Raw genomic sequence first — 12029 nt, forward strand, 5'->3', positions numbered from 1 at the left:
ATTCAATCCTATTTTTGTTTTAATTGTATCACCTCTTTACAAATCTGTGTTTTAAAGTTTTTGACATGCTATACTTTGACTTTTTTCACTTTTTAGTCACTCTTTAATAATCGTTGTTTTTAAAAGTTTTAACGTTAGGTCTATCAGGAGATCTTTATTGTCCCCGGAGGTAAATTTGCAGCACAGTCAGCAGCAAAAACAACAGTAAAATGCTCAATAATGACACACATGATGACAACAAGCTAATAATTAAAAGAGAGGGAATACACAATGACACGAGTGACGTGGGGCGACAATTAACAATCATCAAACAAACAAAGTTGACATCTGCCCTGAATGCTGATGAATAATGAAGCCGAGGCGGCCCACTTGCGGCGCTGCAGTGAGTTTGCGGGTTACCGTTGCATTGTGGGTAATGTAGTTTTGGTGCGTGAAAAACACCGGCAGGCGGCTGTGGCGTGCGGGCCGGTTCTAATACTAATCAAATATCATCCTGGGGGCCAAGATAATTAATTCACGGGCCGGATCTGGCCCGCGGGCCTTGACTTTGACACCCCTGATATACAGAAACTATATCAGGATTCATTTAAACCACAACAGCTACAAATTATACCAGGGATCACCTCTATAATTGTATATATTTTTCTTTTTTTATGCCTTTTTAATTTTACATATTATATGATGGTGGTTTAAACATATACCTGTATGAGCTTTAATCGCTGTTTCTAAAAGTATTTCACCCTTAAATGCTTAAGCTACAGCCTCCCAGAGACACTTAACTCAGTGCATGAACACGGGAAACACGGCATTTGTTTCTATGAATTAGAGAACCTGCAAATATCTGGGTTGTACTGTGTCATACCTTGTTTTATAGATGGTAAAGTAAAGAAAAAATCACAGTAGATCACTAACCTCTTCCCTCTGTGCCGCTCAGCGCTGAGAAGCAGAAGCTACACGACGCTGCAGGACGAAGCCCTCAAAGTGTTCGGCTCTCTGCAGCACCTGGAGGGCGTGGCCGACCCGGTGCCCATCATCCAGGGCATCCTGCAAACCGGCCAGGAGCTCAAACCGCTGCGGGACGAGCTCTACTGCCAGCTGATCAAGCAGACGACGCGGTCGCCGCAGCCCGGCAGCCCCGGGAACCTCTGCAGCTGGAAGATCCTGGCGTGCATGTCCTGCACCTTCATCCCAACCAGGAGCATCCTCAGATACCTCAAGTTCCACCTGAAGAGGTATTGGCATGTTCACAGAGGGACGCATGAACTGTTCCTTATAGATACATCTAGATTAATGTTGGTGTAATCGCTCACACCGACCGATCCGATCCGCTCTCTCCGCAGGACTCGAGAGCTCCTCCCCGGCTCGGAGATGGATCGCTACGCCGCCTTCGCCTTCGACTCTCTGAGGAAGACTCGAGCCAGGGAGAACGTCCCGTCGCAGGAGGAGATCCGTTCCATCGTGGCCCGGCAGGACATGAGCACCACCGTTCACTGCCACGGAGGAGGCTCCTGCAAGATCACCATCAACTCACACACGACAGCCGGAGAGGTGGGGGGGCAGGCACCAAACATTTCCAAACGCAGATTCTCTGAAGCGTCTTGTTGGTTGTTTGAATCTTATTCTGTTTGCTTCAGGTGGTGGAGAAGCTGATCCGAGGTCTGGCCATGGAGGACAGCCGGAACATGTTTGCTCTGTTTGAACACAACGACACCACAGAGAAAGCCATCGAGAGCCGCACAGTGGTGGCCGACGTGCTCGCCAAGTTTGAAAAGTAAGCGTCGCGGGGTCTGCGTGTGTGTTTGTGTCTGAAGCAGAAATGATTTTGTCGTCCGGTCCTCATGAACTCCCTCTCTCTCTGGTCTCCAGGCTGTCAGCCAGCCCAGACGAACACAACACCGGCTGGAAGTTTTATTTCAAGCTCTACTGCTTCCTGGACACGGACAATGTTCCCAAAGACAGCGTGGAGTTCGCCTTCATGTTTGAACAGGTTGGACCGCACAGTCATTTTTCTTCTGCGTAGAGACATCTGACTGACAGGCGAGCCGTCCAAGATCGTTATCTAATCTGCACCTGCAGTTAAAAACTGAATATCAGCAGCTATACAGGTTTTATTCATTCATACATTCATCTTCAACCGCTTGTCCCTGTCGGGGTCGCTGGAGCCGATCCCAGCTGACATGGGGCGTGAGGCGGGGTCCACCCTGGACAGGACGCCAGTCTATCACAGGACACATAGAGACGAACAGAGACAGACAACCATTCACACCTACGGGTGATTTAGAGTCATCAATGAACCCAACACCTGCACGTCTTTGGACTGTGGGAGGAAACCGGAGAACCCGGAGAAAACCCACGCAGACACGGGGACAACATGCAAACTCCACACTGAAGGGCCCCAGGCGGGATGCGAACCCGAAACCTGTGCTAACCACTAAACCACTGTGTCGCCATTAAACCTGTTTTAGCTTCCTGAAAATAATCATTTTAAGTGCACGTTATATTAAGAATATTTTCACCCCTTTACCATGTTGCCGTCAAACTGCCCTGTTCAAGTTTACACTGGGGGAACTGAAGCTGTTCTCTGCTCTCGTCAAAGCCGCCAGACTCCAATGACAAAAACGAGCATTTTACCTCACAGAATACAGGAGTTGCTAGTCTACTGCTGCCTCGATCGGTTAGCTTGTTTGTTATTTGAGGCATCAGTAGAACAGCAACTCCTGTAATCTGTGAGGTTAAAAGATTCTGTCAATGGAGTCTGGTGGCTTTGACGAGAGGATAGAGCAGCTTCAGTTCCTCCTGTGTGAACCTTAACAGGGCTGATACTGTACTGCTGTCTGCTCCTTGAACATGGGGGCGTGCTTACAGCCATCTACAATATCTGTAGATGAGTACCTCAGACAACCATACTTCCAAAAATCAAAACTATCCCTTCAACCCTTTTTGTACAGAAGTGAGTCCATATTTTCAGTAACTGCAGTCATATCTTTATTTATAATTTTGCCAACTTCGTAAATCTGGTTCCTGATTTAGGTCCTAATAGGGTAATTAGTCATTTTTTGGTTTTGTACCTTGACTTAGGTTTTCTTCTTTGGCAAAATCAGGTGTCTTGGAGTTGTTTTGTCATGTATTGTATTTCAACAATGTCAAAAAAAAACCATACTCACTGAGGTAGTGGTTCTGGAAGATGTCTTTATCGTGCATTTCCCCTGTCTGCTGTCCACAGGCCCATGAAGCGGTCATTCGTGGTCAGTACCCCGGCCCTGAGGAGACTCTTCAGTTCCTGGCTGCCCTGAGACTTCAGTACCTCCAGGGGGATTACAGCTCCCAGGCCAACGTCCCTGAAATGTCCCAGGTGTTCCCCATGGTGCGATTGCGGGCCCGGGTGCAGAATTCCGCCAAGACGTTTGCCCCGGGCACCGGCTCGGTGGCCGAGCGCTCGGGGACTGCGGAGAGGAAACGTTCAAGCTTCCTGGAGGGAACGCTGCGGCGTAGCTTCAGGAGTGGCTCTCTGAGTCGGCAGAAGCTGGAGGAGGAGAACAGCCTGGAGGTGTGGATGAGGGAGGAGGCGGCGGCGCTGAGAACTTGTGTGATGGACAAGTGGAAGAAGCTGCAGGGGATGAACCAGGAACAGGCCATGGTCAAATACATGGCCGTGGCGAAGGAGTGGCAGGGATACGGATCCACGCTGTTCAATGTGGAGGTGAGGACATCCTTTATTATTTGTTTGAAAATAATATAAATGAAATAGGCAGCCTAGGTGAGGATTTTAAAGTTCTAACATTTGCAAATCAGAATGTGAATCTGATGAAAAGCAGAGTATGAAAGGCCAGTCCTCATTGCCTGTTTCTGTCATTTAGTCTCGGGAAGGAGTGTTCCCCTCGGAGCTGTGGTTGGGCGTGAGCCGGGAGGCCATATCGGTGTATAAACGAGGGGAGCCGTGGCCTCTGGAGGTCTTCCCGTATGAACAGATTCTCTCCTTCGGTGCTCCACTTGCCAACGCCTACAAGATCGCAGTCGAGGGCCGAGAGCTGGTCTTTGAAACGCAAATGGTACGTACGACGAAACCCAACTGTATTCACTTCTATGCTGATGATGTTGAAATATATTATGACAGTTTTTGAAGGATGTTCGGTAACATCAGCTCCGTCAAATCATTTTACAGTCAAACGGCTCCTAGTCACTTGCCGAAGTTCAAGAACACCAGTCAGGCTTGGCCGTAGCTAGTTTAGTAGTTAAGAAATTTAACATTCTTCTTCCTCTTCTCTGCAGGTCATGGACATCGCCAAGCTGATGAAGGCCTACATCAGCATGATCGTAAAGAAGCGCTACAGCAACTGCCAGTCCGTCAGCAGCCACGGCAGCCAGTGTAGCGCCTGGTGAACTCCGCCACCCTTTAAACCTTTGACCTTAGGAACACTTGCCGGAGAGTGCCGCAGAGGACTGAGCGTGGCCGCCGCTGGTTGTGCATTGGACGCCCCTATCCTCGGCGCTCTGAAGAGAGCAGCTCGTGCATTTGACATGTGAGACTTACTCTGTGTATGCTGGAGACGAACCACAACGCTCTTAATGTTCATTAGCACAACGTTCATTCTGATTTTTGACTGGTTTCATTCCAAAACATTAAACATCCACACCTGATAGAGCTAAAAGAAACAGCTGGCAGTCATTTGAAGCTGGGAGGATCAGCTGTTTTTGGGTTAGGAACAACTTTAACTGTCAGTCAAAGGTCAAAGATTGAGAATGTAATGAAAAGAAAGTACATAAAAATTATTGTCATGTAACTTTGAAGCTGACGGAACAAAACGTGCAAAGCCTGGATGTTATTGTAGGGTAGAAGTGTATCATACGTTCATTTGCCTCGTCATAAGGACCTTGAATCTGTGGGTTTATGAACAGGGTGACATCTACAGATCAAGGTTCGTACAGTACTATAAGGTATGGACTGAGATAACACAATGTCTGTTTCCACTTCTTTTAGTCCAATATCAACATAAAAGACATATACGACAGGAACAATTTACCAGAACGTTCCCTCCGGACACTTACTGGGCTGCTGAAATACAAACCAAAGAAAAGTCAAAGCTCAGTCAGAGTTTAAGTGCGGATGCGTCTTGTTTTGGAATAAAACCGTTCATTTCCTCCTGATGCTAACGTGCTGTGGCACTAAAAGGACCGTTGTTGCAGGACGAGGCTACTTGTTACTGAGGTTTTAATGTGTGTGAGTGTGTGTGTGTGTGTGTGTGTGTGTGTGAGAATGTGAGTTTTAAGAGAGAGATGTGTGTCGACCTGTCAGAATGTAAAAAGAAGAAACGCGGAGAAGGTAAAGAAAATAGTTGAAGCCTTTTCCTCTGCTTTGAAAAACTCTGGGACTTGACCTCCTCTACGAACTCTGTCCGCGATGATCTGAACACTGTAAATACTGTACAACTGAACTCGTCTCGAGCATTTCAAGTTTGCGACGGACGGATTGTTTTGCTGATCATTTTCAAAGTGCCTGTTCACACTAAAGCAGGACCAACTGAACTCATCGATGCCACTCTTGTTTCTGTGTAAGCAGAATCTGAAAGGTGCTCCCATGTTCCCTTTAACTGCCGATCTCTACTTTTACACTGCAGAATCCGTTCCAGCTCCGCAACTCATCCAAGTGAAACTTCAAATTCTTCTCAAGTAACAGATCCATGTCTGAGTTTTGATAGCATAGCTGTAGCTTCACTACAACTGATCAACTGATACGGCAACAAGATGGTTTCAGATGTAAAAAGTGACGGTTTTTAAGAAAAGTTTTTGGTCTGAAGCTGGTTCCAAGTTTCCAAAGAATTAAGGTTGGGCCATACGTGACTCTTTATATACTGCAAGATGGTTTACATCAACAGACTTTGACGTTCTGTTTAAACCCAATAATCTAAATTTAATTCGCTGCACCACTTTGTTGCAACGTTGTATTTTGCTTGTGATGACGTACGTTGATTCGTCGGTTATCTAACCTCCCAGAGCAGCTGAAATCTAACATTCCCACAGTTTCTCAATCATCTCATCTTAAAATGCTTATCCGCTTATCCGCTAACCCCAAACTTCCCTTTCCCGGGCCACATTAACCAGCTCTAACTGGGGGATCCTGAGGCGTTCCCAGGCCAGTGTGGAGATCTAATCTCTCCACCTGGTCCTGGGTCTTCCCCGAGGCCTCCTCCCAGCTGGACGTGCCTGGAACACCTCCCTAGGGAGGCGCCCAGGGTTCATCCTTACCAGATGATCCTGAACCACCTCAACTGGCTCCTTTCAACGCAAAGGAGCAGCGGCTCTACTCCGAGTTCCTCACGGATGCTGAACTTCTCCCCCTCTCTCTAAGGGAGACTCCAGACCCCCTCCTGAGGAAACACATTTCACACGCTTGTACCTGCGACCTGGTTCTTTGGGTCCTGACCCAGCTTTCATGACCACAGGTGAGGGTAGGAACCAAGATTGTCTGGTAGATCCAGAGCTTTGCCTTCCTCAATCAAGGTAAAACTACATGTTACTGCGGAATAGGAATATTGAGTTAAGAATGTGGTTTATCAAACTTACATTTTAGTGTTTTATTGTACTTATCATGCTATAATTATTATAGGAAATACATGTTTGCAAAGATCTCACTTACCACTTGCAGTACTTCCATATTTGGGGCTTTTAAAATAAAGAAATTGTTATTTTTTTTGGCAAAACAGTAACGGAAAATAATGAAACTATGTATAATGAATGATTACTAATCATTGCTCCGCTTTGACGACCAATGGTGCTCTTTTCTATTGTAAACAAGTGTTCCCTGAACCTGTAAGCACTTACGAATGCACAAAATACGACCGATAATCATTTTCATCAAACCCTGACCCAAAGTAAAGCTTTAAAACACGCCGCAGTAACTCACACTGCAACGATTCAAACATTATCAGGTGAATTTTGATGCACCCCGTAAGGTTTCGGTTTGGATGACTTGCTCGGTTGGACTGTAACATTCCTACAACATTTCACTGGAGCTCCGCGGGCGGCAGATCCATCCAAAGACGCGTGTGCAGGTTTCTTCCACAGTGCCTTGTTGTATATTGTGTACACTTGTTTTGTTCTCATTGTATGGTTTATTGTTTGTTTTTTGGTATAATGTGCAATGTTCTATATATGATATAATCACGTGGCTGTACATTTTATACTGTAAGTCTTTGCCTTCTATTTTTGCTCCTGAGTGACGACCTTATTGTTGTATTTTCTCTACGCAAACGTCCGAGTGACTGACTGGATCTTTGACACAATACTGGTATCTTGTTTTTTAATCTGTATTAGCTGTGTTATGTATTGAAAGGATGATTCTAACAATAAATGATTACATATTTGGTCTGATGTCGTATTCGCTCTTGTGTTTTGTTCTTGTTTGGTGTAAAAATGTGACAAAAAGAAATTCTGATGAATAATTTAACGTACCTGCTGATGTCACATGCTGGTCGTTCTGTTCAGTCAGCTGATTTCGTTCGACAGGATCTGGAAAAAAGTGAGATACAAGACACGCCCACTTCGCTACACGACACGCCCCCTGAAAGAACTTCTTGGATTAATATTCCTGTTTGAACCATTTTTTCCATTTTGAGGGTGTGTCATGTTAGTTAGTTCGTTAGTCAGTTGATTGTTAGTTAGTTAGATGGTTCGTTCACGCTCACTTTACTACACGGCACGCCCCCTGAAAGAACTTCCTGGGTTAATATTCATGTTAGAACCATTTTTTCCAAAAACCCAACCATTTCCAGGGCGTGTCACGTGTTAGTTGATTTGTTTGTCTGTTAGTTGATAAGTTATTTAGTTGGTTCATTGGTTAGTTAGTCAGTTAGATGGTTGGTTAGTTAGTTAGTTAGTTAGTTAGTTAGTTAGTTAGTTAGTTAGTTAGTTAGTTAGTTAGTTAGTTAGTTAGTTAGTTAGTTAGATGGTTGGTTGAGTGGTTCATTGGTCGGTTCATTGGTTAGTTGGATAGAAGGTTAGTTAGTTAGTAAGTTACTTAGTTGGTTTATTAGTTAATACGTTTGTTTGTTTTTTGGTAGTTTGTTAGTTAGTTAGTTAGATGGTTCGTTCACGCTCACTTTACTACACGTGTCGTGTGGCCCCCTGAAAGAACTTCCTGGATTAATATTTCTGTTTGAACCATTTGTTCCGAAAATCCAACCATTTCCAGGGCGTGTCATGTGTTAGTTAGTTCGTTAGTTAGTTAGTTGAATTGTTAGTTGGTTAATTGGTTAGTTAATTGTTTCATTGGTTAGTTAGCTAGATGGTTTGTTGGTCGGTTAGTTGGATAGAAGGTTAGTTAGTAAGTTAGTTAGTTGGTTTATTAGTTAATACGTTTGTTTGTTTTTGTTAGGTAGTTAGTTAGTTAGTTAGTTGGTTTATTAGTTAATAAGTTAGTTCATTGGTTCGTTAGTTATTTAGTTGGTTCATTGGTTAGTTAGTTATTTATTTTGGTTCATTGGTTAGTTTGATAGTCGGTTAGTTAGTGGTTTATTAGTTAATACGTTTTTGTTAGTTAGTTGGTTGATTGGTTTATTAGTTCGTTGGTTCATTGATTAATTATTTAGTTAGATGGTTCATTGATTGGTTCGTTGGTCGGTTCATTGGTTAGTTAGTTCTATGGTTAGTTGGTTTGTTGGATAGTATTATTTATATATCATAAATAGATTAACAATAACTCATACATATTCACAGATAAGAAAATAATTCAAAAACAACTTCCTCTGTAGAGTAAACATCTATTCAGGACCCAGCACTCATCCCCTCATCACAACAACTTCTTTTAAGTGCACTCACCATTGGACCGTCTTCCACTTGTGTCCTTTGAGTGTGGATGTGAAGAGGCTACAGCTGTACCTTCAGCCTGGTCAGAAAGGTTATGTATCGGACCCAATTTCACTTAAGCATCATTTCTTTTTTGACATATGAGGCTTTTTTCTGGTGTCCTCGACTTTTAGAAGTCATAGAACAGGGAAGTAGCATTTAGTGTTGTTATTAGATTAACGTCAACATCATATTATTGTGCCGTCACGGGATCGTGGAAACATCATGTGATATCTCTGAGAGTTCGTTCTCACATCCATGAAGATATCACATGGACCATGACATCATCAGTGACATCATATGACCTGGTCAGAAAGCTTATTAATAGGAGCGTTTTCCCCCCCAACGCTGTCTCTGTGAAGTTGTCCACACACCATGTGCATCATTTCTTGTTTAACTGTTGGTTGTTCCGTCTTCTTCTTTTTCCTTTTCTATACCTTCTGTTACTATCTCATTATATGTTCCTGTATTCTCTTTCTGTTGATCGCACGTTCCTTTGAATAGTTAACGATAAACAATGTCATGATGTGCTTCCTCTGAGAAGAGCCTCATTAATTAGTTATGGTAGTTATAGTAGTTCATGGGTTTGTTAAGGTGGTTAGTTGGTTTGTTCGTTAGTTTGTTGGCCAGTTAGTTAGTTAGTTAGTTGGTTGGTTGGTTAGTTAGTTGTTTTGTTCGCCCATGAATTAGTTAATTAGTTAGTTGGTTTGTTAGTTTGTCCATGAGTTAGTTGGTTGGTTTGTTAGTTGGTTTGTTGGTTTGTCCGTGAGTTAGTTTGTCCGTGAGTTAGTTGGTTGGTTTGTTAGTTTGTCCATTGGTTAGTTAGTTAGTTAGTCCGTGAGTTAGTTTGTCCGTGAGTTAGTTAGTTAGTTAGTTAGTTAGTCCGTGAGTTAGTTTGTCCGTGAGTTAGTTGGTTGGTTTGTTAGTTTGTCCATTGGTTAGTTAGTTAGTTAGTTAGTCCGTGAGTTAGTTGGTTTGTTAGTTTGTCCGTGAGTTAGTTGGTTTGTTAGTTTGTCCGTGAGTTAGTTGGTACGTTAGTTTGTCTGTGAGTTAGTTGGTTCGTTAGTTTGTCTGTGAGTTAGTTGGTTTGTCTGTGAGTTAGTTGGTTAGTTAGTCAGTAAGTTAGTTAGTTGGTTCATTAGTTGGTTTGTTAGTTTGTCCGTTAGTTTGTTGGTTTGTTAGTTTGTCCGTTAGTTTGTTGGTTAGTTAGTTTGTCCGTGAGTTAGTTGGTTTGTTAGTTTGTCCGTTAGTTAGTTGGTTTGTTAGTTTGTCCGTTAGTTTGTTGGTTAGTTTGTCCGTGAGTTAGTTGGTTTGTTAGTTTGTCCGTTAGTTAGTTGGTTTGTTAGTTTGTCCGTTAGTTTGTTGGTTAGTTTGTCCGTTAGTTAGTTGGTTTGTTAGTTTGTCCGTTAGTTTGTTGGTTAGTTTGTCCGTTAGTTAGTTTGTTGGTTAGTTTGTCCGTTAGTTTGTTGGTTAGTTTGTCCGTGAGTTAGTTGGTTTGTTAGTTTGTCCGTTAGTTAGTTGGTTTGTTAGTTTGTCCGTTAGTTAGTTGGTTTGTTAGTTTGTCCGTTAGTTTGTTGGTTAGTTTGTCCGTTAGTTAGTTGGTTTGTTAGTTTGTCCGTTAGTTTGTTGGTTAGTTTGTCCGTTAGTTAGTTTGTTGGTTAGTTTGTCCGTTAGTTTGTTGGTTAGTTTGTCCTTTGAGTTAGTTGGTTCGTTAGTTTGTCCGTTAGTTAGTTAGTTTGTTAGTTTGTCCGTGAGTTAGTTGCTCCTTAAGTTAGTTATTAGAAAATGTACAGCCATGAGCCTTGTCAACAAATCCGTTTGACTACAAAGAGAACAAAAACGACAACAATAGACTTGATAAATTTGTCTTCGTCTACATAGACAGCGTAGGGGGGGGGGGGCTGCATGCATCATGCCTCACAACAACCCACACGGCTCTGTGTGTAAACAAATATTCTTTATGTAGTACATCCAAGTTACATTCAAAAGAAATAGAAACACAGCCAACAGCAAAAAGTCACATTCAAGTCATTTCTGTGCTGCACATTGAGACGTGATCGCCCGGCCTCCTAAGGCACCAAAGAAATCAAACGACCCAAATGACCTGGGGTCGAGAACAGAAGCCCACACCAATCCACCAATCCACCAATCCACCAATCCACCAATCCACCAATCCACCAATACCCCCCCCCCCCCCCCCCCCAAACCCTACGACCCAAACACCACAGGGCTCCGGGAAGCTCAACAGAATGGCATACAGACAAATCAAAACCACAATGTTCAGCAACTGTATTTATACCGGCATGAATCATCTGAAAAGTTAAAACGTCATCCGAGGACGTCCGTGTTTGCTGCTCACACTGGTAAATGACACTACAGACTCCATTTCTGTCTGTTTCATCAGTTTGTTTTGTGCTAATTTGAAATCTGTCTTACCTGCGTCCCTGTCCGAATACTCGCTGGGACAAAGTCTGCTCTTCTACAAAGGTTTTTTATTTGTAGAAAAACTAAAACAGGTTTATCCCAAAGGAAACACAAGACACGAAGCTCTCTGCAAAGTCCAGAAGTTTTGGAAACAAACGGTTCGGAGGTTAGACGAGCCCAGTGTTAGCATGCTAACCTATACGACCGTTTTTGGTGAGGACAGTCTGCTACTGAACGGACTTAACTTACATAGGTAGCATACTTGTTTTAACCCGAACAGTGGCCATTTTTCTGTTGCTAATCTATATGGGTGTAGCTAAGCTAAGCTAAGCTAAGCTAAGCTAAGCTAGCTCTGTCAGACAATGAGATATTCATTTATCAGCTTTGATTGGTCGATTGGTTTTCCAACAAACGCTTTCAACGGGCACCACACCAGATTTACTTGAATTATTAAAGAAAGTGTGTGTGTGTGTGTGTGTGTGTGTGTGTGTGTGTGTGTGTGTGTGTTCAGGCTGCTTCTGTTTACTCACAGTGGACTCTTGAAGACTTGAGCTTGAGCTGAAAGTATTTCAATTTAAGGTGGTAATTCAGTCTCACCCTGAAGCTCTCGGCCGAATTAATTTGTAGTACTGCAATTGTGCGACCATATTATTAAAAAATTGCACCTTCTCTCCAACCCTTGAGCTCAAGTTAACCAAATATTCTTTCATCCATTGATTATTTCTAGGAACCTTCCTATAAACTTACACTTATATATCAGTTCT

The 12029-nt window shown here is 43.2% G+C and overlaps 1 protein-coding gene across 1 annotated transcript in view; it reads left to right on the forward strand.

Moving 5' to 3' along the window:
• The window catches only part of myo10 (myosin X), a 141863-nt gene extending 134519 nt beyond the window's left edge, over positions 1-7344 (forward strand). The window contains exons 35-41 of the mRNA XM_083928079.1: positions 935-1232; positions 1341-1548; positions 1635-1771; positions 1867-1987; positions 3224-3700; positions 3858-4049; positions 4270-7344. Coding sequence (XP_083784205.1) covers positions 935-1232; positions 1341-1548; positions 1635-1771; positions 1867-1987; positions 3224-3700; positions 3858-4049; positions 4270-4380 — 1544 coding nt within the window. The 3' untranslated portion in view covers positions 4381-7344. The remainder of the gene's footprint in view (positions 1-934; positions 1233-1340; positions 1549-1634; positions 1772-1866; positions 1988-3223; positions 3701-3857; positions 4050-4269) is intronic.
• Positions 7345-12029: the final 4685 nt, after the last annotated feature.

The sequence above is a fragment of the Echiichthys vipera genome, assembly GCF_963691815.1.
Source record: "Echiichthys vipera genome assembly, chromosome: 15".
Taxonomy (NCBI): Eukaryota; Metazoa; Chordata; class Actinopteri; order Perciformes; family Trachinidae; genus Echiichthys; species Echiichthys vipera.